This window comes from Oncorhynchus masou, chromosome 13 (assembly GCF_036934945.1).
Source record: "Oncorhynchus masou masou isolate Uvic2021 chromosome 13, UVic_Omas_1.1, whole genome shotgun sequence".
Taxonomy (NCBI): Eukaryota; Metazoa; Chordata; class Actinopteri; order Salmoniformes; family Salmonidae; genus Oncorhynchus; species Oncorhynchus masou.
The window spans coordinates 75612389-75640000 of NC_088224.1; the positions used below are offsets into that span (position 1 = coordinate 75612389).

Here is a 27612-nt window from a genome sequence, read left to right on the forward strand (position 1 = left end):
TAGTCTCTTCCAACACCACCCACCAATGTAACCATTAATCCACTAGTCTCTTCCCCCACCACCCACCACTGTCGCCATTGGTCCATTAGTCTCTTCCTCCAACACTGTAGCCATTAGTCCACTAGTCTCTTCCCCCACCACCCACCAATGTATCCAATAGTCCACTGTCTCTTCCTCCACCACTGTAGCCAGTAGTCCACTAGTCTCTTCTCCCACCACCCACCACTGTAGCCATTGGTCCCATAGTCTCTTCCTCCACCAATGTAGCCAGTAGTCCACTAGTCTATTCCAACACCACCCAGCACTGTAGCCTTTAGGCCACTACTCTCTTCCCCCTCCACCCACCACTCTAGTCAGTAGTCCACTAGTCTCTTCTCCCACCACCCACCACTGTAGCCATTGGTCCATTAGTCTCTTCCTCCAACACTGTAGCCATTAGTCCCCTAGTCTCTTCCCCCACCACCCACCAATGTAGCCAATAGTCCACTGTCTCTTCCTCCACCACTGTAGCCAATAGTCCACTCGTCTCTTCCTCCAACACTGTAGCCAGTAGTTAACTAGTCTCTTCCCCCACCACCCACCTCTGTAGCCAGTAGTCCATTAGTCTCTTCCTCCACCACTGTAGCCAGTAGTCCACTAGTCACGTCCCCCACCACACACCAATGTAGCCAGTAGTTCACTAGTCTCTTCGACCACCATTGTAGCCATTAGTCCACTGGTCTCTTCCCCCACCAAACACCACTGTAGTCAGTAGTCCACTAGTCTCTTCTCCCACCACCCACCACTGTAGCCGTTGATCCATTAGTCTCTTCCTCCAACACTGTAGCCATTAGTCCCCCAGTCTCTTCCCCCACCACCCACCAATGTAGCCAATAGTCCAATGTCTCTTCCTCCAACACTGTAGCCATTAGTCCACTACTCTCTTCCCCCTCCACCCACCACTGTAGTCAGTAGTCCAATGGCTCTTCGATGACCACTCACCAATGTAGCCATTTGTTCACTAGTCACTTCCCCCACCAAACACCAATGTAGCCAGTAGTTCACTAGTCTCTTCGATGACCACTCACCAATGTAGCCATTTGTTCACTAGTCACTTCCCCCACCACCCACCTCTGTAGCCAGTAGTCCACTAGTCTCTTCTCCCACCACCCACCACTGTAGCCAGTAGTCCACTCGTCACTTCCCCCACCACCCACCACTGTAGCCAGTAGTCCACTAGTCTCTTTCTCCACCACTGTAGCCAGTAGTCAACTAGTCTCTTCTCCCACCACCCACCTCTGTAGCCAGTAGTCCACTTGTCTCTTCCTCCACCACCCACCTCTGTAGCCAGTAGTTCACTTGTCTCTTCCTCCACCACCCACCTCTGTAGCCAGTAGTTCACTAGTCACTTCCCCCACCATCCACCTCTGTAGCCAGTAGTCCACTTGTCACTTCCCCCACCACCCACCTCTGAAGCCAGTAGTCCACTTGTCTCTTCCTCCACCACAGTAGCCAGTAGTCCATTTGTCTCTGATTTGATAAATGTTTAGTTAGTGCAAATCAAGTCTGACATTTTAAAGTGGATATTACAAATTTTAGAAGCATTTTTGAACCTTGAACAACATGGTGATGAAATTTAAGATCCTACATATGTAGTTGTTCACTGACACCCAGTCTCAGCCCTCCAGACACACAGACAGATGATACCCACAGACAGACAAACAGACAGACACAGCATCCGCCCGATAGTGCATCAAATGCTCTCATTGTCCGGGGAACACCGAGCTCCAAGCTGTGATTTCTTTATTTTGGCGATCTCTCTTCTCAGCCGAGCCCCACGTTGCCCATCAACTGGCTGCATTCAATTGTCATCCAGGGGAATTGCATGCATCATTAGTATCCGTAGGGGAGGTTAAATAAGAGAGAGGGATGAGGAAAAAGGGACATTTCCAACCCTGGCCTCCAACAGTATTACCAGCACCTTTCTCCATAAAATGATATCTCTGTTTGTGGGGCTTCCTGGTTGCTGATTGGAGGAGCAGCTGGGAAATAAACGACAGAGAGAAGGTATGAAAAGAGGAATGAAGGGGAAAAATGTTTTGTGTGTGAAAAACGGGTGTTGGATGGAGTCCCGCATCTTCTCTTTCTTCCCTCTCCTAATTTCCGAGTTTCTCTTTGCCAAAAGGATCAAAGCCACCTCGGAGGCATCGTATGCTAGCAGCCTGCGCATTTGTGTGTGTATGTGTGTGTGTGTATGCTCGCACGTGTGTGTACGTGCGTGTGTATTTGACTTGCTAATATTCCACTATAACATTATAGTGATTACGTTGTAAATGGCAGTAGTAATGCACTCATGGAAGTGTCCACCATGCCCTCGTGTGAGAGATGCTTTGTAGCCGGCATTTCACAAACACACCATCTGTGCCCCCTTAACCCTCAGCTTTTAGGAGGGCAGAGGGCCATCTCAGTCTCTGTCTCTACTTCCTGTGTGGAACTAGCAGGGCTGACCCAGGGAGCGTCTCCTCTCCTCTCCTGCATAAAGAGATGATGTCACCAGGCATCAGTGGCTCAGTGCCACTCTATGAGTGAGGCCCTACTGTCAGAGTGCCAGGCTCCCTGGCCTGAACCTGTTTGATACCCAGTCTGGGTAGACATAGAAAGCCATGAAACATTCAGTAGTCTCTCTTCTCCTTTCACAGTGACTCTGAGAGAGAGACTTTCTCCACAACCCGCTTCACTTTATCTCTCTGAGATCTCTGACATGTGGAGAGGCTGAGAAAGGAAGAGAGGGCCAGCAATGAAGGACAAATAGGGAAGTGGAGGAGAACTCTGAGAGGCTTTTTCTATTCCTCTTCAGTACAGACAGACTGGAGTTCTGGCCTAAAAACTGGGGACCAGGTTTGCCTGAATGCCTGACTGTGTGTCAGCCTAGACAGTCTCATACCCCTCTAACACCCCTCTCACACCTCTCTCACACTCTCCCCAAATCGCTCCATACAATACCAGGCCTCATTCCCACCCTTTGTCTTGCCTCCCCCTTCTCTATTTTCCGAACATGGCAGTTTTTAATAGATGCTTTGTCCGGTAGTACTCACTGACCTTTACTGTGCTGTGATGGTAGAATATAGGTGTTTGACTGGAGTGTTGAGCGCTCAATAAAGCCGCTCCGCCCCTCAGGATAGTGGTTAAAGGCCTGGTCAGGGCAGATTGGGCCATGCAGCTGTTGGCTGTTGGACACACTATAGAGGACTGGATTGATCCTGGCCTATTTGTTTTTACTTAACACTTATTTTTCTTAAAATTGCATTGTTGGTTAAGGGCTTGTAAGTAAGCATTTCACTGTAAGGTGACACCTGTTGTATTCGGCGCATGTGACAAATACATTATTTTTTTTTAAATCAGGTAATTATAATGTATCCTTTCTCCTAACGGATCAGAACTGAATGTGCGATTAGAGAGGAGGGCTGTATGTCTGTACAGTGATGCCCATTCCTACACCGCCCGCATAGATGTCAACATTTAACTGCTTTGGTTTCACTGATTGGCCAAACTCAGCCTTGAGTATAAAATAACCTCACTATCCTCTCTACTGGTTTCTCTGTGTTGTCTGCATCAATAGAAAACACCCCTAAACCTGTAGACCTGCTGCATGTGCCCAGGCAATACTGCCTACCCCTCTCCATAATCACCCATGCCCCCCATGCTGCCCCTATGTAGCCTCCCTGCCAGTACAGACGTACCCTGGCTCATTCCCACGCCGCCCCTCTCTTCCCTCCAGCCCCCTGCGTTATCCCGCCACGGCGCTAATCCATTAGCATGTATGATGAGTGCCTAGCATGTTGGCGGGCCATTTCAGAGGCTGGCTCCGCCATGCCGGGCCTCTGCAATATCATTGGGAGATAATCTACCGCTGTGAGGGAGAAGGTGGCAGCTTGGGGCGTGCAGAAAATCACTCCTATTTTCTCCTTCTCCCTCGCTTCTCTTCCATCCTTCTCGCTTCCCTTCTTCTGATGACACTGAGAACATGGCAGAAACACGCAAGGGAGGGAGGGAAGTGTGTGTTTGTCAGAGGAGAGGGCCAAGGCAGAGGAAACATGACATTATTCTATTATTTTGTCATTTTTTTTATTTAACCTTTATTGAACTAGGTAAGTTAGTTAAGAACAAATTCTAATTTACAATGACGGCCTATACCGGCCAAGCCCGTACGACGCTGAGCTAATTGTGCGCCGCCCTATGGGACTCCCAATTACGGCCGGTTGTGATACAGCCTGGAATGGAACCAGGGTGTCTGTAGTGATGTTGATATATCCCTCAACGCATTTAATCCCATTACGTGACATCATGTTACGTTGATTCTTCCTATCTCTCTCTCTGTGTATTTACTCAGCTTTTTCTGTCCATGAGGATTTAGTGTACAGCTAAGACTCTTTCTCTCTGTATCTGTCTTTTTCTCTTCCTTTTTTTCTCTCTATCTCTCTCTCTCTCGATCTCTCTCTCTATCTCTCTCTCGATCTCTCTCTCTTTCTCTTTATCTCTCTATCACTCTCTCTCTCTCCTTTCTCTTTCTCTCTCTCCTTTTTTTCTCTCTCTCCCTCTCCTTTTTTCTCTCTCCTTTTTCTCTCTCTCTTTCTCTCTCTCCTTTTTTTTCTCTCTCTCCTTTCTCTCTCTCTTTCTCTCTCTCCTTCTTTTTTTCTCTCTCTCCCTCTCCTTCTTTTTTCTCTCTCTCCTTTTTCTCTCCTACTCTCTCTCTCTCTCCTTCTTTTTTCTCTCTCTCCTTTCTCTCTCTCTTTCTCTCTCTCCTTTTTTCTCTCTCCTTTCTCTCTCTCTCTCTCCTTCTTTTTTTCTCTCTCTCCTTTCTCTCTCTCCTTTCCCTCTCTCTTTCTCTCTCTCCTTTTGTTTCTCTCTCTCTGTCTTGCCATTCTCTCTCTTTTTTTCTCTCTCTCTCTCCTTTTTCTCTTTCTCTCTCTCCTTTTTCTCTTTCTCTCCCTCCCTCCCTCTCTCCCTCCCTCTCTCTCTCTCTCTCTCTCTCCCTCACTCTCTCTCTCTTTCTCTAACTCACTCTCTCTCTCTCTCATTGTTTCTCTCTCTGCCTGACTGCCTGCTTGCCACTGTATCTATCTGTGTGTTTACACACGGTAGCACTTCAGTATTTAAGAGTAGGTTAAGCTAACGGAGGTCAATTGTGATATTTGAAAAGATTACAGTAATTTGGCCAATTGTATTGGAGCATGCCATTTCCAAAGTGCTCTTTCAGACCAGACATGTCAAAACGGAGAAGAGGAGGAAATCCAGTTCTTAGAAAGGGGGAATTAAAGTATTGGGGGGAGATAAAGAGTAGAATTTCCTGTCCATAATTGCCCTTGCCTTGGAATGGTAAAGCTAACAGGGTTTATGGCATAACACCAGTGAAAGTGGCATGGTAAAGCTAACAGGGTTTAAAACATAACACCAGTGGAAGTGGCATGGTAAAGCTAACAGGGTTTATGGCATAACACCAGTGGAAGTGGCATGGTAAAGCTAACAGGGTTTATAACATAACACCAGTGGAAATGGCATGGTAAAGCTAACAGGGTTTATAGCATAACACCAGTGGAAGTGGCATGGTAAAGCTAACAGGGTTTATGGCATAACACCAGTGGAAATGGCATGGTAAAGCTAACAGGGTTTATAGCATAACACCAGTGGAAATGGCATGGTAAAGCTAACAGGGTTTATGGCATAACACCAGTGGAAATGGCATGGTAAAGCTAACAGGGTTTATAACATAACACCAGTGGAAATGGGATGGTAAAGCTAACAGGGTTTATGGCATAACACCAGTGGAAGTGGCATGGTAAAGCTAACAGGGTTTATAACATAACACCAGTGGAAATGGCATGGTAAAGCTAACAGGGTTTATAACATAACACCAGTGGAAATGGCATGGTAAAGCTAACAGGGTTCATAACATAACACCAGTGGAAATGGCACGGTAAAGCTAACAGGGTTTATAACATAACACCAGTGGAAATGGTACGGTAAAGCTAACAGGGTTTATAACATAACACCAGTGGAAATGGCATGGTAAAGCTAACAGGGTTCATAACATAACACCAGTGGAAATGGCATGGTAAAGCTAACAGGGTTTATGCATAACACCAGTGGAAATGGCACGGTAAAGCTAACAGGGTTTATGGCATAACACCAGTGGAAATGGCATGGTAAAGCTAACAGGGTTTATGGCATAACACCAGTGGAAATGGCACGGTAAAGCTAACAGGGTTTATGGCATAACACCAGTGGAAATGGCACGGTAAAGCTAACAGGGTTTATGGCATAACACCAGTGGAAATGGCATTAAAGCTAACAGGGTTTATGGCATAACACCAGTGGAAATGGCACGGTAAAGCTAACAGGGTTTATGGCATAACACCAGTGGAAATGGCACGGTAAAGCTAACAGGGTTTATGGCATAACACCAGTGGAAATGGCACGGTAAAGCTAACAGGGTTTATGGCATAACACCAGTGGAAATGGCACGGTAAAGCTAACAGGGTTTATGGCATAACACCAGTGGAAATGGCATGGTAATGCTAACAGGGTTTATAACATAACACCAGTGGAAATGGGATGGTAAAGCTAACAGGGTTTATGGCATAACACCAGTGGAAGTGGCATGGTAAAGCTAACAGGGTTTATAACATAACACCAGTGGAAATGGCATGGTAAAGCTAACAGGGTTTATAACATAACACCAGTGGAAATGGCATGGTAAAGCTAACAGGGTTTATAACATAACACCAGTGGAAATGGCATGGTAAAGCTAACAGGGTTCATAACATAACACCAGTGGAAATGGCACGGTAAAGCTAACAGGGTTTATAACATAACACCAGTGGAAATGGCACGGTAAAGCTAACAGGGTTTATAACATAACACCAGTGGAAATGGCATGGTAAAGCTAACAGGGTTCATAACATAACACCAGTGGAAATGGCATGGTAAAGCTAACAGGGTTTATAACATAACACCAGTGGAATTGGCATGGTAAAGCTAACAGGGTTTATGGCATAACACCAGTGGAAATGGCATGGTAAAGCTAACAGGGTTTATGGCATAACACCAGTGGAAGTGGCATGGTAAAGCTAACAGGGTTTATGGCATAACACCAGTGGAAATGGCACGGTAAAGCTATCAGGGTTTATGGCATAACACCAGTGGAAGTGGCATGGTAAAGCTAACAGGGTTTTTAACATAACACCAGTGGAAATGGCATGGTAAAGCTAACAGGGTTTATAACATAACACCAGTGGAAATGGCATGGTAAAGCTAACAGGGTTCATAACATAACACCAGTGGAAATGGCATGGTAAAGCTAACAGGGTTTATAACATAACACCAGTGGAAATGGCACGTTAAAGCTAACAGGGTTCATAACATAACACCAGTGGAAATGGCACGGTAAAGCTAACAGGGTTCATAACATAACACCAGTGGAAATGGCACGGTAAAGCTAACAGGGTTTATAACATAACACCAGTGGAAATGGCATGGTAAAGCTAACAGGGTTTATGCATAACACCAGTGGAAATGGCACGGTAAAGCTAACATGGTTTATGGCATAACACCAGTGGAAATGGCACGGTAAAGCTAACAGGTTTTATGGCATAACACCAGTGGAAATGGCACGGTAAAGCTAACAGGGTTTATAACAGTGGGCATAACACCAGTGGAAATGGCACGGTAAAGCTAACAGGGTTTATGGCATAACACCATGGAAACGGTAAAGCTAACAGGGTTTATGGCATAACACCAATGGAAATGGCACGGTAAAGCTAACAGGGTTTATGGCATAACACCAGTGGAAATGGCATGGAAATGGCATGGTAAAGCTAACAGGGTTTATAACATAACACCAGTGGAAAGTAAAGCTAACAGGGTTTAAATGTGGATGGTAAAGCTAACAGGGTTTATGGCATAACACCAGTGGAAATGGCATGGTAAAGCTAACAGGGTTTATAACATAACACCAGTGGAAATGGCATGGTAAAGCTAACAGGGTTTATAACATAACACCAGTGGAAATGGCATGGTAAAGCTAACAGGGTTTTTAACATAACACCAGTGGAAATGGCATGGTAAAGCTAACAGGGTTCATAACATAACACCAGTGGAAATGGCACGGTAAAGCTAACAGGGTTTATAACATAACGCCAGTGGAAATGGCACGGTAAAGCTAACAGGGTTTATAACATAACACCAGTGGAAATGGCATGGTAAAGCTAACAGGGTTTATAACATAACGCCAGTGGAATTGGCATGGTAAAGGTAACAGGGTTTATGGCATAACACCAGTGGAAATTGCATGGTAAAGCTAACAGGGTTTATGGCATAACACCAGTGGAAGTGGCATGGTAAAGCTAACAGGGTTCATAACATAACACCAGTGGAAATGGCATGGTAAAGCTAACAGGGTTCATAACATAACACCAGTGGAAATGGCATGGTAAAGCTAACAGGGTTTATGGCATAACACCAGTGGAAATGGCACGGTAAAGCTATCAGGGTTCATAACATAACACCAGTGGAAGTGGCATGGTAAAGCTAACAGGGTTTATAACATAACACCAGTGGAAATGGCATGGTAAAGCTAACAGGGTTTATAACATAACACCAGTGGAAATGGCATGGTAAAGCTAACAGGGTTCATAACATAACACCAGTGGAAATGGCATGGTAAAGCTAACAGGGTTTATAACATAACACCAGTGGAAATGGCACGGTAAATCTAACAGGGTTCATAACATAACACCAGTGGAAATGGCACGGTAAAGCTAACAGGGTTCATAACATAACACCAGTGGAAATGGCACGGTAAAGCTAACAGGGTTTATAACATAACACCAGTGGAAATGGCACGGTAAAGCTAACAGGGTCTATGCATAACACCAGTGGAAATGGCACGGTAAAGCTAACAGGGTTTATGGCATAACACCAATGGAAATGGCACGGTAAAGCTAACAGGGTTTATGGCATAACACCAGTGGAAATGGCACGGTAAAGCTAACAGGGTTTATGGCATAACACCAGTGGAAATGGCATGGTAAAGCTAACAGGGTTTATAACATAACACCAGTGGAAATGTGATGGTAAAGCTAACAGGGTTTATGGCATAACACCAGTGGAAATGGCATGGTAAAGCTAACAGGGTTTATAACATAACACCAGTGGAAATGGGATGGTAAAGCTAACAGGGTTTATGGCATAACACCAGTGGAAGTGGTATGGTAAAGCTAACAGGGTTTATAACATAACACCAGTGGAAATGGCATGGTAAAGCTAACAGGGTTTATAACATAACACCAGTGGAAATGGCATGGTAAAGCTAACAGGGTTTTTAACATAACACCAGTGGAAATGGCACGGTAAAGCTAACAGGGTTTATAACATAACACCAGTGGAAATGGCACGGTAAAGCTAACAGGGTTTATAACATAACACCAGTGGAAATGGCATGGTAAAGCTAACAGGGTTCATAACATAACACCAGTGGAAATGGCATGGTAAAGCTAACAGGGTTTATAACATAACACTAGTGGAAATGGCACGGTAAAGCTAACAGGGTTCATAACATAACACCAGTGGAAATGGCACGGTAAAGCTAACAGGGTTTATAACATAACACCAGTGGAAATGGCACGGTAAAGCTAACAGGGTTCATAACATAACACCAGTGGAAATGGCATGGTAAAGCTAACAGGGTTTATGGCATAACACCAGTGGAAATGGCACGGTAAAGCTAACAGGGTTTATAACATAACACAAGTGGAAATGGCATGGTAAAGCTAACAGGGTTTATAACATAACACCAGTGGAAATGGCATGGTAAAGCTAACAGGGTTTATGGCATAACACCAGTGGAAGTGGCATGGTAAAGCTAACAGGGTTCATAACATAACACCAGTGGAAATGGCATGGTAACGCTAACAGGGTTTATGGCATAACACCAGTGGAAATGGCACGGTAAAGCTAACCGGGTTTATAACATAACACCATTGGAAATGGCATGGTAGAGCTGACAGGGTTTATAACATAACACCAGTGGAAATGGCATGGTAAAGCTAACAGGGTTCATAACATAACACCAGTGGAAATGGCACGGTAAAGCTAACAGGGTTTATAACATAACACCAGTGGAAATGGCATGGTAAAGCTAACAGGGTTCATAACATAACACCAGTGGAAATGGCATGGTAAAGCTAACAGGGTTTATAACATAACACCAGTGGACATGGCATGGTAAAGCTAACAGGGTTTATGGCATAACACCAGTGGAAATGGCATGGTAAAGCTAACAGGGTTTATGGCATAACACCAGTGGAAGTGGCATGGTAAAGCTAACAGGGTTCATAACATAACACCAGTGTAAATGGCATGGTAAAGCTAACAGGGTTCATAACATAACACCAGTGGAAATGGCACGGTAAAGCTAACAGGGTTTATAACATAACACCAGTGGAAATGGCATGGTAAAGCTAACAGGGTTCATAACATAACACCAGTGGAAATGGCACGGTAAAGCTAACAGGGTGTATGGTCTCCTAACTGTAGTTGATGTAACACATGACTGGAAGAAAGCAGTGGAGGGGAGAGATGAGGCTGGGTCTTCCTCCACTTGCTTCACCCTGAGAGACATTTACATTTACATTTAAGTCATTTAGCAGACGCTCTTATCCAGAGCGACTTACAAATTGCCCCACTGTAATCTATAGCCAGGACACTGCCTGATGAAGAGCCCAACAACACACACATGCAATGCAGGTACGCACACATACAATATTTTTTATTTGCTTTAGAGCGCCTTCCTTTCGCAAACGCCACAGTGAAAATCAATGTTCTGTTTTGGAAGCATAAATAGCCTCTGACAGCATTTCTGTGTTTTTTTCTCTGCAGATATAGATTTGTGTGTCGGGCAAAATAGCTGTATGTTGTATCAATAATGTACACGGGCACCTCATGTATCCCATGTAATCTAATTCAACTTGAAATGAATTATCTGTGTTAAGTTCAGGGTTCTGCCGTCGAGCAACCAAGCTGATTTCTCTTTCTTCCTCAACTCTCTCCCTCCCTCCCTCCCTCCCTCCCTCCCTCCACAAATATGATGGAACAGTTTGTTAGTGACCTTTTCCCATGGTGGGGATATGGTTGGGGGCAGGTGTGAGTGGTCTTAATGGCAGGGCTGTGCTGTTAGGTATTGGGATAAAGAGACAGAGAAAGGGCTGAGATCTCTGCGGTAAAACAGGCATTTCACTGCTTACATGTAGTATGTACACAAAATGAGTGGTTTACTGTACATTTCCTTTGATTACCGTGCTCAGATAATAATAGTCAAAACAGGCCATCTGATGTGACCACTCTGATGACCTCTTCTCAACAGACTAGAGCCCTCCTTTTCTATTGTCATGTTTGCCTCTTTTATATTGATGTGCTGGTTTTGGGTTTAGGGGAAAGTGCCTTTCGTTCTCCTGCCTGGAGGGACTGCACTGTTGTATTGAGGGATGAGTCACTCTGCCAGCCAGGCACTGCACTCTGCAGCACTGTTGTATTGAGGGATGAGTCACTCTGCCAGCCAGGCACTGCACTCTGCAGCACTGTTGTATTGAGGGATGAGTCACTCTGCCAGCCAGGCACTGCACTCTGCAGCACTGTTGTATTGAGGGATGAGTCACTCTGCCAGCCAGGCACTGCACTCTGCAGCACTGTTGTATTGAGGGATGAGTCACTCTGCCAGCCAGGCACTGCACTCTGCAGCACTGTTGTATTGAGGGATGAGTCACTCTGCCAGCCAGGCACTGCACTCTGCAGCACTGTTGTATTGAGGGATGAGTCACTCTGCCAGCCAGGCACTGCACTCTGCAGCACTGTTGTATTGAGGGATGAGTCACTCTGCCAGCCAGGCACTGCACTCTGCAGCACTGTTGTATTGAGGGATGAGTCACTCTGCCAGCCAGGCACTGCACTCTGCAGCACTGTTGTATTGAGGGATGAGTCACTCTGCCAGCCAGGCACTGCACTCTGCAGCACTGTTGTATTGAGGGATGAGTCACTCTGCCAGCCAGGCACTGCACTCTGCAGCACTGTTGTATTGAGGGATGAGTCACTCTGCCAGCCAGGCACTGCACTCTGCAGCACTGTTGTATTGAGGGATGAGTCACTCTGCCAGCCAGGCACTGCACTCTGCAGCACTGCAGTTCTGAGGAGGAAGACGGGAAGAAGAGACGTGAGAATGAATCACTTTTGTGAATGAGGCAACTTCTCTGTCTGTCTGTCTGTCTGTCTGTCTGTCTGTCTGTCTGTCGTCTGCTCTTAAATGTGCTCGAGGGAACAAAATGTGTCTCTAAAGAAGGTTGGTTCCACATCTTATGGCAGTCAGGGAAAGTGACAGTGTTCTTTCTGGTCTGGATCATTCTAAAAGAAAGAAAGTGCTGATGACCACTTTCCACCTCTGTCACTTTTACAAAGTTATGCTTTTACATAGTAGATATGAAGGAGTCTGTGATCCTGACTATTATGAGCTGGAATATTGTCTACATATTTTGGGTATCTATGTGGGCAAGTGGCACTTACCAACAGTAAAACATGATTGCTATTCAGTAATTGTTTCTTCCAAGAGTAATTGTTCTTTAGTAGGGGTTGTTTTCTTAACTGTAGTCTATCACACCATCCTGAGGCTGCACTTTCACGTTGTCACAACAGGGGGGTTGGTGTTAAAAGAGCTTGTTAACATTAAAAACTTTCATGCGTAAAAACTCATGAGGAGTGGAGGAGGAGTAGGGTGTTCTCTAATTACCCCCCAGAAGGAGACTGGCAGGTGGCAGGTCCCCCCACAGCTCCCTGCCCTTCACAGCTCCCTGCTCTCTGGTCATGGGGGGACCTGTCAATCAAACCACTCTGACAGAGGTGTGTGTGTACAGAGATGCTCTACTCACAATAATGTCACACTAGTCATTATGAATAGATTAGGTAAATGGATGCTTGTATAAATGACGTTGGAATTAATTACCAATGGAGTTATATATTTTTTACTCTTAAAATATTTTTTTGATGGATGGATTTTGATTGGAGGAATTCAAGAGTAGGCTCTAACAGCACAAGAAGAATGTTCTTTATTGTGCTGAAAACGTCTGGAAAGGGATCTAGTTTGGACAAATCATTCGACCTGCTTCTGTGTGTCATCTCTGCGATTGATTATTTTATTTCATGATGACTACTGGACATTTGTCTAAAGTTTGCAGACAAAATGGGAGAGGTAAACTTAGTAAACCACAGAGAATCACACACCAGAGAATCACACACACTGTCAAACACTATTCCTCTCCACTGCACTGCCAAGATAAGAGCGTCAGCCAGCCCTCCATCTAGGGCTGTGGCAGTCAGGAAATTTCATCGGTCGGTGATTGTCAAGCAAATAACTGCCGGTCTCACGGTAATTGACCGTTATTTAACATAAACACATGTAGCATCTCCTGGCTTCCACGCATAGCCTACCATCCACTGATGCAGACCTTTGGAACATCTACATTTAAACAAATTGAATAAATCCATTATTATTTTAGATAAGTCTAAAGAAACATGATATGAAGAGAATGTAGTCTATTTCAGAAGAACACAATAGCATATTCTGAGTTGTCCTAATATCAGGTCCTGATCTGGATATGTCATATGGCTGTGGGCTACACTACTTCATTTAGCAGACAAGATTTGCTTAGAATTCCGTGGCATTATTTTATATTGTTTTATTGTATGAAGAATACAATTGAACAAAGCTGAATAAAACAGAAAGGATATTTTCTCCAAACGATAAGGGAGTGAGCACATGCAACTGCTCTGTGTTTAGCAGTTAACAAAGAAACAGGTACTCCTATATGCTTAATGTAGAGTTATTAATGTAACTTTAGTTGTGATACATATGTTGGGATATACAGTGGGGCAAAAAAGTATTTAGTCAGCCACCAATTGTGCAAGTTCTCCCACTTAAAAAGATGAGAGAGGCCTGTAATTTTCATCATAGGTACACTTCAACTATGACAGACAAAATTAGAAAAAAATCCAGAAAATCACATTGTAGGATTTTTAATGAATTTATTTGCAAATTATGGTGGAAAATAAGTATTTGGTCAATAATAAAAGTTTATCTCAATACTTTGTTATATACCCTTTGTTGGCAATGACAGAGGTCAAACGTTTTCTGTAAGTCTTCACAAGGTTTTCACACACGGTTGCTGGTATTTTGGCCCATTCCTTCATGCAGCTCTCCTCTAGAGCAGTGATGTTTTGGGGCTGTTGCTTGGCAACACTGACGTTCAACTCCCTCCAAAGATTTTCTATGGGTTTGAGATCTGGAGACTGGCTAGGCCACTCCAGGACCTTGAAATGCATCTTACGAAGCCACTCCTTCGTTGCCCGGGCGGTGTGTTTGGGATCATTGTCATGCTGAAAGACCCAGCCACGTTTCATCTTCAATGCCCTTGCTGATGGAAGGAGGTTTTCACTCAAAATCTCACGATACATGGCCCATTCATTCTTTCCTTTACACAGATCAGTCGTCCTGGTCTCTTTGCAGAAAAACAGCCTCAAAGCACGATGTTTCCACCCCCATGCTTCACAGTAGGTATGGTGTTCTTTGGATGCAACTCAGCATTCTTTGTCCTCCAAACACGACGAGTTGAGTTTTTACCAAAAAGTTCTATTTTGGTTTCATCTGACCATATGACATTCTCCCAATCTTCTTCTGGATCATCCAAATGCTCTTTAGCAAATTTCAGACGGGCCTGGACATGTACTAGCTTAAGCTGGGGGACACATCTGGCACTGCAGGATTTGAGTCCCTGGCGGCGTAGTGTATTACTGATGATAGGCTTTGTTACTTTGGTCCCAGCTCTCTGCAGGTCATTCACTAGGTCCCCCCGTGTGGTTCTGGGATTTTTGCTCACCTTTCTTGTGATCATTTTGACCCCACGGGTGAGATCTTGCGTGGAGTCTCAGATCGAGGGAGATTATCAGTGGTCTTGTATGTCTTCCATTTCCTAATAATTGCTCCCACAGTTGATTTCTTCAAACCAAGCTGCTTCCCTATTGCAGATTCAGTCTTCACAGCCTGGTGCAGGTCTACAATTTTTTTTCTGGTGTCCTTTGACAGCTCTTTGGTCTTGGCCTAAGTGGATTTTGGAGTGTGACTGTTTGAGGTTGTGGACAGGTGTCTTTTATACTGATAACAAGTTCAAACAGGTGTCATTAATACAGGTAACGAGTGGAGGACAGAGGAGCCTCTTAAAGAAGAAGTTACAGGTCTGTGAGAGCCAGAAATCTTGCTTGTTTTTAGGTGACCAAATACTTACTTTCCACCATAATTTGCAAATAAATTCATTAAAAATCCTACAATGTGATTTTCTGGATTTTTTTTTCTCATTTTATCTGTCATAGTTGAAGTGTACCTATGATGAAAATTACAGGCCTCTCTCATCTTTTTAAGTGGGAGAACTTGCATAATTGGTGGCTGACTAAATACTTTTTTGCCCCACTGTATGTTCAAATCGTTTATTGGGAGATGCGATGGATCATTCAATATTCCCTTTCTTTTGTTGTTCAGTAAAATCATCTCATGTGAAGAGTCAACTCATTTAATTAAAGTTCAATTCGCTACTAAATTGTTTTTTTACATTTCTATTGGAAGGATTTCATCATTTGCAATTATGTCTACTTATGAGGTAAAAGGTTTCTGTTTCTGTCTCCATGTGATATGGTAAATATATCCAATGCAAAAACATCTACATTTAAATGGTATTAATATTAATTTGCGTATATTTCAGTTAATTCCCATATATTCCCGTTAATTCCCACGGAAAGTTTCCATATTCCCCAAAATGCGCAACCCTTGTTGTCACCCATCAGACTATTCTTGATTTAATCTTGTCTTTACATATATTAAATAATATATGCGTGAAATGTATTTTGATTTAGAATGGACCGTTATCATGCATCTGTCTCGAAACAGAGGCAGTGGAAAACATACGTCATCTATGCACTTAAATAGTGAATGGAGGAGGCTTTTCCCCGTGGTTTATGTTCATGCCTGCCTGGTTGGCTGTACTCCTGTTGTAAAGAGAAGCAATGTGCTCAACATTAGGAAAGTTGAGAAATAAATATAGTAGGCCTAGCCTATAGCTAATGGGATCCTCCTCTTTTTAATAGAGGCCATTCTCACTCAATTGCATGGCCTATAGAAATGGTACGTAACATGATCTCATGGGCTCTCATGAAGTGTTTGATTAGATTTGCGATTACATTTGCAATGATGTCAGCATGTTTAGAGGGACAATAGATTGCTGAGTACCAGGCGGTTAGCAGGTTTGGTAGGTTACTAATGCCCATCAGCATATCAGAATTTGACTGCCGTCATGACTCGTGACCGACCATGACCTCCTATCTCCACCCCCTTACTCCCCCACACCATTAACCCCCCTTCATATTTTCATTAAAATCTGAAGGACCTCATCAGCACTCGTTAAAACCTGAGCCATCCATGTAATTAGTTAAGTAATAACAGGGAAGCGCTCGTCAGGCCTCTTAACTAACGGGCCCTGGCCCCACCGCTCCACTGGTGCTGATGACACCCACCCTGATCACGACTGGCTCTCCACAGCCATTAGCCACTGTGGGCAGAGACCTACCACCACTCCCTTCACCCACTACACCCACTATAGACAGTCACATCCCCTCTGTTTTAGGAACAATGTGTTTAATTAAAGAGGATGAAGGTTAACATGGCCTCTAGCATGGCTTCTGTCTGCTCTGACTTGTTTTGGTGTGTTTACAATGTATTGATTGAAGGCTAATGACGATACTGGCATAGCCATTGAAACAAATCAATTGACGTTAATAACACAATGGCATTGGTGTGTTCTGGGATGCTTTTGATAACCCTGGCATAAAAGTAATAAGCGTTATGTTAGGAGGACGGAATGTCAATCAGCACAGCGGTGTGTGTGTGGAGATGGGGGGTGCAAATATGAATGGAAACATAGGCGGTTGAGGTGTGTGTGTTGGGGGTGTAATAGTGCCCTGGGGTGGAAGTGGTTGTGTGATGAGAACCAGATGAGAGAGAGAGAAAATGGGAGACGGGGAGAGGGAGACAGAGATAGACAAAGCATAGAGACAGGATATGGAGAGAGATGAGAACATTTGACAAACTTTACCTGGAGACGGAGCAGCCCTGCTCACTTCAGCAAACAAACAAACAAACAGATATAAAACAACAAAATAATTTCAGCTGTGGGGAGGGGGAGGAAACGCTAGGACCCCACCTCTGTTCTTCATTTCGCCCAAAATTAAAGATGTGAGGTTAGATGGCCTTCAAGGTGCTCCACAAGATGGCCCTACTCTGAAAGCCCTGTGAGAGATGGGGTCAACACCATATTCCTTTCATGATTTTCAGTGCCTATGTATTTTACAGTGCTTGCTGTATGTTCATCTCAAGTACAGGAAGACGATATTTTGCGTATGACTTATGTGTCTTGTTGTCTGTCCTGAAATCTCTGACACATGCCACATTCCTTGAATGTATTCAATGTCGATCTGCAGTTAAATTCGAAAGTTTACATACACCTTAGCCAAATACATTTAAACTCAGTTTTTCACAATTCCGGACATTTAATCCTTAAAAATTCCCTGTCTTAGGTCAGTTAGGATCACCACTTTATTTTAAGAATGTGAAATGTCAGAATAATCTTAGAGAGAATGATTTATTTCAGCTTTTATTTCTTTCATCACATTCCCAGTGGGTCAGAAGTTTACATACACTCAATTAGTATTTGGTTGCATTGCCTTTAAATTGTTTAATTTGGGTCAAACGTTTCGGGTAGCCTTCCACAAGCTTCCCACAATAAGTTGGGTGAATTTTGGCCCATTCCTCCTGCCAGAGCTGGTGTAACTGAGTCAGGTTTGTAGGCCTCCTTGCTCGCACATGCCCTTTCAGTTCTGCCCACAAATGTTCTATAGGATTGCGGTCAGGGCTTTGTGATGGGCCCTCCAATACCTTGACTTTGTTGTCCTTAAGCCATTTTGCCACAACTTTGGAAGTATACTTGGGGTCATTGTCCATTTGGTAGACCCATTTGCGACCAAGCTTTAACTTCCTGACTGATGTCTTGAGATGTTGCTTCAATATATCCACATAATTTTCCGTCCTCATGATGCCATCTATTTTGTGACATGCACCAGTCCCTCCTGCAGCAAAGCACCCCCACAATATGATGCTGCCACCGCCGTGCTTCAAGGTTGGGATGGTGTTCTTCGGCTCCTTCCTGAGCGGAATGACGGCTGCGTGGTCCCATGGTGTTTATACTTGCGTACTATTGTTTGTACAGATGAACGTGGTACCTTCAGGCGTTTGGCTGTTTAAAGGCACAGTCAACTTAGTGTATGTAAACTTCTGACCCACTGGAATTGTAACACAGTGAATTATAAGTGAAATAATCAGTCTGTAAACAATTGTTGGAAACATTACTTGTGTCATGCACAAAGAAGATGTCCTAACCGACTTGCCAAAACTATAGTTTGTTTACAAGAAATTTGTGGTAAGGTTGAAAAACACATTTTAATGTCTCCAATCTGAGTGTATGTAAACTTCTGACTTCAACTGAATGTATTGTCTATGTTCATCCTGTGTATTGTGAGAGTCCTTGTCATTGATGTGCATCTGGTTGTGTACTGTCCACAGGTAGAATGCAAGAAGGCTCAGCCCAAGGAGGTGATGTTCCCGCCAGGTACGCGAGGCAGGGCCAGGGGCCTGCCCTACACCATGGATGCCTTCATGCTGGGGATGGGCATGCTGAGTGAGTACACTTGGATTGGTGTAAGACATATTTTCTGATAGAATGGGGCCCTACGGTAATATTGACAAAACACAATATGGCAATTAGCAAATGTAGCCCACTAACATTTCCAAAGTGACCGTTTCCAAGACTTTGACATTACCATGGTTTCTAATGCTCTGGCAGGACTGACACTGACTAACTGTGTCTCCCTCCAACTCTGACATGTCCTCTCACACTGTCTGATACCAACACCAACTCTGATACCAATCCTAATTCTGATTCTGATGTGCTAGTGATTTCTGCCTGACATTGAGACTGTCAGCCACTTACTATGTAAAGGAATGTAACTAAAAGGACATGCTCCCCAAATCACTATGAAGCATTAAGAAGGCAAAGGCAAATACAGTCAAATGGCTCCTACAAGTTCGCTGCCACTTACAAACATCTGCTTCACTAGAGCTCTTTCAAGGGAATGCTGGGACTCTTCCCCCCCCCCCCACCCCCCACAACGACACAAAGACCCCCTCCCTCACAGCAGTTCACAAAGCATGTTCCCCCATTTTCTGTAGATTTGACATGGAAAAGACAGGAAACAAGGATTTTGTGAAGGCTCCCCCACCCTGCTCTACCCCCTCCCTTCCAGCTCCCTTCTCCCTATCTTCTCAGAGCTTCAGCCCAGCGTTAGTGACAAGAGATAATTACTGTTAGATTGATCGTCTGCTCAAAGTAACTGAAGCAAATAAATAGTTTGATGCTGGGTGCTGAATCCGAATGACGGCTAATGGAAGCTGCAGGATAGGTTGCCCTGCCCGTAATTTGGCTTGATGAAGCATCCTCATAGGGGCTTGCGTGAAATATTCTATTGATATTCAGACAGTCTCATTACCACACCCACTGCCCCAAACACCCCACCCACCACCCCAAACCCCCATTCTCCCAGCCCCCAAATTCATCCAAGCAGAGCTATGGATTACAGAAGTAAATGAAGAGGAAAATTGAAGTAATGTTAAATTATGAATTTATGATTTCATCTGGCAGACCTCAAGATTGCTGAATAATAGGGTATGGATATCACAGGATTTCATCTGTTGGGGGGATGAGAGGAGAGGAGGGCTTGTCTCCTATTATAGTTCATCTTCATCAACATCATTCATTCTCCAACTTCACCACCACAAACCTCTAGCTTCTGTTCTAACTCAGCCTGGATGGTTTGGCAGAGTTGTGTCAAGTTGCTCTACAGGTGGCAGTGTCAATGCCCTGTCAACAGACATGTTTTAGGACAGGGTTCTCCAACCCTGTTCCTCCAACTCTAATTTAGCACACCTGATTGTATTAATTAGCTTGATCATAAATTGAATCAGATTAGTTCTAATTGGGGTTGGAGTGAAAACCTACAGGAGGGTAACTCTCCAGGAACAGGGTTGAAGAGAAAACCTACAGGAGGGTAGCTCTCCAGGAACAGGGATGAATAGAAAACCTACAAGAGGGTAGCTCTCCAGGAACAGGGTTGGAGTGAAAACCTACAGGAGGGTAGCTCTTCAGGAACAGGGTTGAAGAGAAACCTACAAGAGGGTATCTCTCCAGGAACAGGGTTGAAGAGAAAACCTACAAGAGGGTAGCTCTCCAGGAACAGGGTTGAAGAGAAACCTACAAGAGGGTAGCTCTCCAGGAACAGGGTTGAAGACACTCCACAACAATCTGGTGAACTTATTCAGATTTATCAACTTGGCAAAATGTGGAGCGAATGGAAAGAGTGCATAGAAGAGGAGAGGAGGAGGAGAGAAGTGTGAGTAGCAGTAAAGGAAAGGATGGAGAGAGAGGGAGTATGAACTGAACTGCCAAGTTCTCTTCAACACTTGTTATCTAAATGAAATTGGAAAAGCAGGACAGCGAAACATTCTGTTCACTAATTTGCATACAAAAATCAACAAGGCTCATTATTTAAGGAACCCTAATTCCTTACGTGCCTAAATCTCATTAACCCCCCCCCCTTCTGTTCACTTCTTTGTTTGCTACACCTAATCGAGCCATTTATCTTTATTGCGTTAAAGCCTGAATGTATGTTTGCTGAAATGAATGCACATTTAAAGCCCTGCGCAGAGTGCGGCTTTACCAGATGCATAATTGGTTTTAAAGTGAATCTGAACTGTTGAGCCATAAAATAGGTGCATTAGTATGCATATTAATACATGGGCCCTGAGGCTCTGAGGCAGCCAGTGGGGCCAGATACAGTGACAGCCTTTATTTACTGAGGTATATACAGAGAGATATGGAGGACAGGCGACGAGAGACTGAGGAGAGGAGCCCACGCCAGAACAATTGTCAGACGAATCACTTCCTATCTGCTGTGTGTGTGTGTGTGCGTTCATGCATGCCGGCACACGGTCTTATAGGCCTCTGCCTACTCCACGCATCGTCTCGACAGCCAGACCACCCCCTCCTCTCCTCTCAGACCACCCCCCTCCTCTCCTCTCAGACCACCCCCCTCCTCTCCTCTCAAGTTTCCATGTCTCCATCCCCTCTTGTTGAGCCCCTTGTCTGGATGCCTTTGTCTAGCCTAGCTCCGCCTCCTGGAGGAAAGCAGAAGCACGCGGTGATCGTCTCACCTGCTACTGTTAGGCAGGGCGACACTCACACACACACACACACACACACACACACACACTCACTCACTCACTCACTCACTCACTCACTCACTCACTCACTCACTCACTCACTCACTCACACACACACACACACACACACACACACACACACACACACACACACACACACACACACACACACACACACACACACACACACACACACACTCTCTCTTCTCATATCAGCCCAACTCTATTGTTGCGCAAAGTGCTTGTTCGACAACCAGAAAAAATGTCTGAGACAAGCTCTTATGTCTCACAGTTTATCATTGTTGGTTTCCAATTTATACAACAAGGATGTGATGACTGAGGAGTAAATGTGTGTTAATTTAAAGGGCGGAGCATCTGTGTGTGTTTGTGTGATTATGCAGGCCTGTCTTGCTGTGTTCTAGGTCATTCATTTGGCTGTGTAATTCATAAGTAGCCTATCATATGCAGACAGCAGAGCTGAGTTGGAGAGAATTAAAGTGTGTGTGAGTGAATGTGTTAATGTGTACATCTGTGTCTCTAGAGACAATGGAATATGTATGACTAAGCGGGTGCGTGAGTGCTTGCAAATGTGTGTGTTAATGTCGGTGTCTGTGTTCATGCAGACAACAGCAAGTACTGATAGACTTAGTTGAGTACAAACCTTGAGGCTGCATGACAGTTACCGGCTGTCATAATTTCATGACCGCCATAGCCCTAGATGGGCTGTTATTTGTTCTGCTGACAAGGCATGGCTACCCCCAACGCGCGCATGTGCACACACACACACACACACTCTAACCTCAAAGCTCTGGCTTTTCTCTGTGTTAATCACTCACGGTCAATAGAGCCCCACCAAACACACACACACACTCTAACCTCAAAGCTCTGGCTTTTCTCTGTGTTAATCACTCACGGTCAATAGAGCCCCACCAAACACACACACACACACTATCACTCTTTCTCCGCAACCTCTTTAAAGGAAGGACGCTTAAAAAAATAATATTAATAATAATGTATGAGCATGGCCTTATTTCTATTACAGCATATTGCATGACTGTCATTCATATTCCATTCACCCTGTTCAATGTAACATTGATAGGTTTAGGCTACTACGTGATACTTACATTTTCCTTATATCCGCCTTGAGGTTTCTACAACCTAGCCTATGAATTAAAGTTTATAACCTAGGTGCACGCACACAAGTCGAGAGAAAAAATTGAGGTGATAAACAGTGACACATTCAATACAGCTTTGCACACTCTTGCCTGCATCTAGCTGATATAGGGTATAATCATTAGTCCAACAGTTGCAAACGAGTTTCTATTGGACAAATTCAAATATGTTCATCTCCGTTTAAGAAAAGTCTTTAATAGAATCAGTGGAATGAATACACCCATGATCACACGTAAACATAGTTCACCTTTTCACATCTATGCGCTCTCCTCCTCTCACTTTTTCCCTTTGCTTATGACTTCAACGCACAACACATCAGCTGTGTGTGACCAGTTGAAACTAACTTTCCAAACCATATCATAACAACTACACACAGCCTACATCGTTGTCCCCATATTAGCTAAAGTAACAGCATGGTCAACATAGCTAATAGGACAAACGTTAGTAAATTCACTACAATCATGCAGTAACGTTACAGCGTATAGTCAGTAAGCAGTTTACACCAAAAGCTTACCTTGACTTGGAAGAGTTCCAGTGTTGTGTTGGATAGTCATAGCCAGCTAGCTAACATAGCGTTCCTCTGATGAGCCAGGTGTTTGAGTAGGCTAAACTAGCTAGCTGCATTTTCTAACTAAGTAAGTGAAAGTGAAAATGGCTAAATGTGCAGTACCATTAAAAAGTTTGGACACACCTACTCATTCCAGGGTTTTTCTTTATTTTTACTATACTCTATATTGTAGAATAATAGTGAAGACATCAAAACTATGAAATAACACATATGGAATCATGTAGTAAACAAAAAAGTGTTAAACAAATAGATTCTTCAAAGTGGCCACGCTTTGCTTTGATGACAGCTTTTCACATTCTTGGAATTCTCTCAACCAGCTTCACCTGGAATGCTTTTCCAACAGTCTTGAAGAATTTCCTTCAAAGAAGCTTTATAGCCGCCTTTAAATATCCTGACAAAAAAAAGAAATGGAACACGTTCAGTATTTAAATGTATAGATGTTGTCAGAAGCTCACTATGATCAGTAAGTGCCAATTTCATAGAGTCCAGTATCTCTCTGGGCCAGTGAGAAAGAAACCAGGTCTGGGATGGAGGAAATGAGGCCACTCAGCTAGGGCTGTTTGAACAATATCTTCATTATAAATTGTATCAAGTCCAATGTGTGTCAGAACCTCATAGTAACCACTACATTGCATTTACCTCCAAGACTCTCTCTTTCTGTCCCTCTCTCTCTCTCTCTCTCTCTCTCTCTCTCTCTCTCTCTCACAAACATATACAAATGCACAAAACGTGGAAGTAAACTGCTGTTGTTGTTTGTGAGCAGTGATAGGGCTCTGTAGCAGGATCTAAACAACAGCTTCAAGTGTCTAATGAGACCCAGTTGGACTGTGACAGCTCCTGTCTCCAATCTGGCAACCGGACAAGAGCAGCATGTGTTGAGTCCCATCCCACTTTATTTCCCTCTTATCTTGCATGGTGACCAGGATGTGCTCCAACGGATCCATCATGGCAAACACTGCCCATGTGTTTTTACCCCTTTTTCTCTGCAATTTCCTGGTATCCAGTTGGTAGTTACAGTCTTGTCCCATCGTTGCAACTCCCGTATGGACTCAGGAGAGGTGAAGGTCGAGAGCCGTGCGTCCCCCGAAACACAACCCAGCTAAGTCGCACTGCTTCTTGACACAAAGCCCGCTTAACCTGGAAGACAGCCACGACAATGTGTCGGAGGAACCATCGTACAGCTGGCGTGCATTGCGCCCAGCCCTCCACAGGAGTCACTAGTGCACGATGGGACAGGAACTTCCCTTCTGGCCAAGTCCTCCCCTAACCGGGCCGACGCTGGGCCAATTGTATGCCGCCCCATAGATCTCCCGGTCGTGGCCGGCTTCGACAGAGCCTGGACTCCAACCAGGATCTCTAGTAGCACAGCAAGCACTGCGAAGTAGTGCCTTAGACTACTTCAACACTCGGGAGGCTGATGTGGTGTTTTTTTTAACACACACTCATGCACGCACACACACACACAAACACACACACACACACATACCCTTGAATCAGTTATGGCTCTATCGGAAGCTATGAAATAAGAGACTGGGGGAGCTTAAGGAGCACTTCTGCCTCAGCGAGGATGGCACAATTTAACAGATTGCAAGTATATTCCCAAATAGCAGACTCAGTTTCTTTTTTGCCACTTTTGGAGTGACTTTTTACAATCTCTCAATCATATTTCCCCTCGCCTGTTCCGTCTGTGGTATCTCTGGGTATTACCGCCCGCCGCGCACCGCGGTAGCCTCACACCTCAGAAAGACCCCGCGTCTCTCTAATCCATAATGTCCTTGCACAAATCTCATCCACTCATTGTTTTGCAGCACCGTGTCGTTCATGATCGATTAGCTGGGGCTCTAAAAGAAAGGTTATCCATCAATAACAGTGTAGAGGGGACAAAAAACCTGGACAGATCCAGACACCCTGTTGCCATATAACCCTGGGAGCCTGCGGGGGGACGAGGGGACATCTGGGAGGAGGAGGCGAGAAAGCATGACAGGCTGAGACTGGGACACTTCTGATGCTCATCAGCTAAAACTGAGCCTCATGACTCACATGCTATCTAGTGTCAGCAGCAGGGTTGTGCGTGTGTGTGTGTGTGGTGTGTGTGTGTCTAAAGTGATGGGAGGCCAAGATGGTTTAACACAACTCCTGATTGTCCTCTCTCTCGCCCCCCTAGGTTACCCAAACATTGTAGCAACGTACGGCCGTGGATACACTGGTTTTGCCCCGAGCTACAGCTACCAATTCCCTGGTAAGTTCCATCTTGTTAGTCAATGTGTGCTTCTCTGCCTGCCTGCTGGGGTGGGGTAATGGTCCCCCTGTTGGCTCACACACAGACCCCACTCCCTGCCTCCCTCCTCACACACACTCACACACTTATATACTGTATTCCCAACACACACACACACACACACACACACACACACACACACACACACACATACACATACACACACAGAGTTTGGCACACAAACAAAAAAATCAAATCTCACACACATGCAGTGTTCTCTGTCTGATCTCAGCTGTGTTCCTGAGGATGGTTATGTGATGTTGTAATGCCATGTCACTCTCTGTAACCCAATGGCTTCAGTTAGGGATGAATTCCTTCCTGGCACTCACTCACCGCATCATCACTCTGCCAGCTATTATAAAGTGGAAAAATCCAATCCGCCAAATGTGATTAGATAAGGTAACATTATGCAGTTATTTCACTATTCACTTCCCTCTAAAGGTCTCTACAATGGGAAATGTCAGGCTTGAGCCTTAAATGTGCCAACAGCACTTGACGGTGATCCACTGTTCAGGCTTGATTTCATGCCTTATTTCAACATATTATGAGTGGCCTGTGTCCTCTCTGCCGCTTGGTATCACTATACCCAGATTGGCATGGGAGAGAGTGACTGTCACCATGTTAGGGACTGCCATGGCGAGATGGTCCACCATTATCCAGCCTGCAGGGAATTTATATACACATATACGGGAGGGGAACAAGCGGTGTTTCAATGGGGAGTTGTTTTTCTTGTGGATGGTCAATTTAATAGTTGAAACCTATCTTTCTAATAGGAGTCAGGTAATGTTTGTTTAGATACAGTATGATACACCAGTGTACTCTACTAATGATGACGTGGGATCTTTGGCGATTTAACTTCAATTGTCTGAAATGTTACATTTTGATTGTGGTCTGTAGCTGTTGATCTTGTGGCCTTAGCCCCATGCTCATACGAAGATGCAAGAACCCACTGCATCTGTGAGCAATGTCAATCGTCTGTGGAGTATGGAGTGGAGAACATCAGTACAGTATTGCAGCAGGTTGATGTCTCTATAATCACAGCATCTCAGTGTACTCTTCAGCGGCAGTGTGAATGTGTGTCAAACGGAGTCGCAAACACCCGAGTTCAGACGGAATATTACCGAAACAGATGAATAAATGAATGGAGGGAATGAATAATGAATGGGTGTAAATTGGCGAGGTGCTGGTGAAATCATCCAGTGCTGTTACTATACCAGGGGAAAGGGATTCAAACAGGGGTGGCAAACTCATTTCCCCCCCAGGGTCTGCATTTGGTCTTCAACAAGGAGGGCTGCACTGAAAATTGGTTATATTTACGCTGCGTAAAATTTGAAACAAAATCCTATCTTTTGAGGAATTCTAGCTGTCTAGCCCTACCCACACTCCTCCTTCCCTCTCTCCTCCCTCTCCTTCCTCCTTCTCTCCTCTCTCCTCCCCCTCCCTCCTCCTACTCACACAGATTAAAAATAAAATGAAAAGACAAAAAGCAAGAACAAACCCTCTAGCTGGAGGGAACTCAGCAGATCTAGTGCTGTCTGTCGTCAGTCCAGGCCTTGGTTTGGCTAGTACACAGGCACTTTGTTACATTGCTAAAAGGGCTGATTGCTCTGAGGTTAACTTTGCTGCCTTCCTTTAATCTGCTGGCTCTGTCTGTAAAATGATCTTGCCTCAGCACCAGGAACAATGTGGTCCTTTTTTTGTCCCTGTGATTGTCAGATACTGTAGTGCCAAACAACCTTGGTGTTGGACATGTAAGGTGAAAAGCCTTTTTTCCCTCCTTGTAGCGTCGGGGGATTTAGCATAAAGCTCACTCTGCTTGGGAGGTTAAAAATGGACTGTTGAAAATGAGAGGAGATGCACTGCCCGCAATCCACACAGGAGACAGCTTCAGAGGAGGTCAAATGGAGGTGTGTGCATGGAGGTGTGTGTGTGTGTGTGTGTGTGTGTGTGTGTGCGTGCGAGGTCATTTTACCATGGCCTATTTCTCAAATCAAATCAAGAGTCGGCTTTCTATTTCGTAACAAAGCCTCCTTCACTCACGCTGCCAAGCTTACCCTAGTAAAACTGACTATCCTACCGATCCTCGACTTCGGCGATGTCATCTACAAAATTGCTTCCAACACTCTTCTCAGCAAACTGGAT

General features: G+C 44.5%; 1 protein-coding gene across 10 annotated transcripts in view; it reads left to right on the forward strand.

The window, feature by feature from the left end:
* The window catches only part of LOC135553069 (RNA-binding protein Musashi homolog 2-like), a 373612-nt gene that overhangs the window by 268378 nt on the left and 77622 nt on the right, over positions 1-27612 (forward strand). For all 10 annotated transcript variants that reach the window (XR_010457548.1, XR_010457549.1, XM_064985151.1 and 7 more), the window contains exons 9-10: positions 18740-18854; positions 25357-25431. Coding sequence is in view for 8 of the 10 variants with exons in the window: in XM_064985151.1 (XP_064841223.1) it covers positions 18740-18854; positions 25357-25431 (190 nt within the window). In the remaining 2 variants the exon portion in view is untranslated. The remainder of the gene's footprint in view (positions 1-18739; positions 18855-25356; positions 25432-27612) is intronic.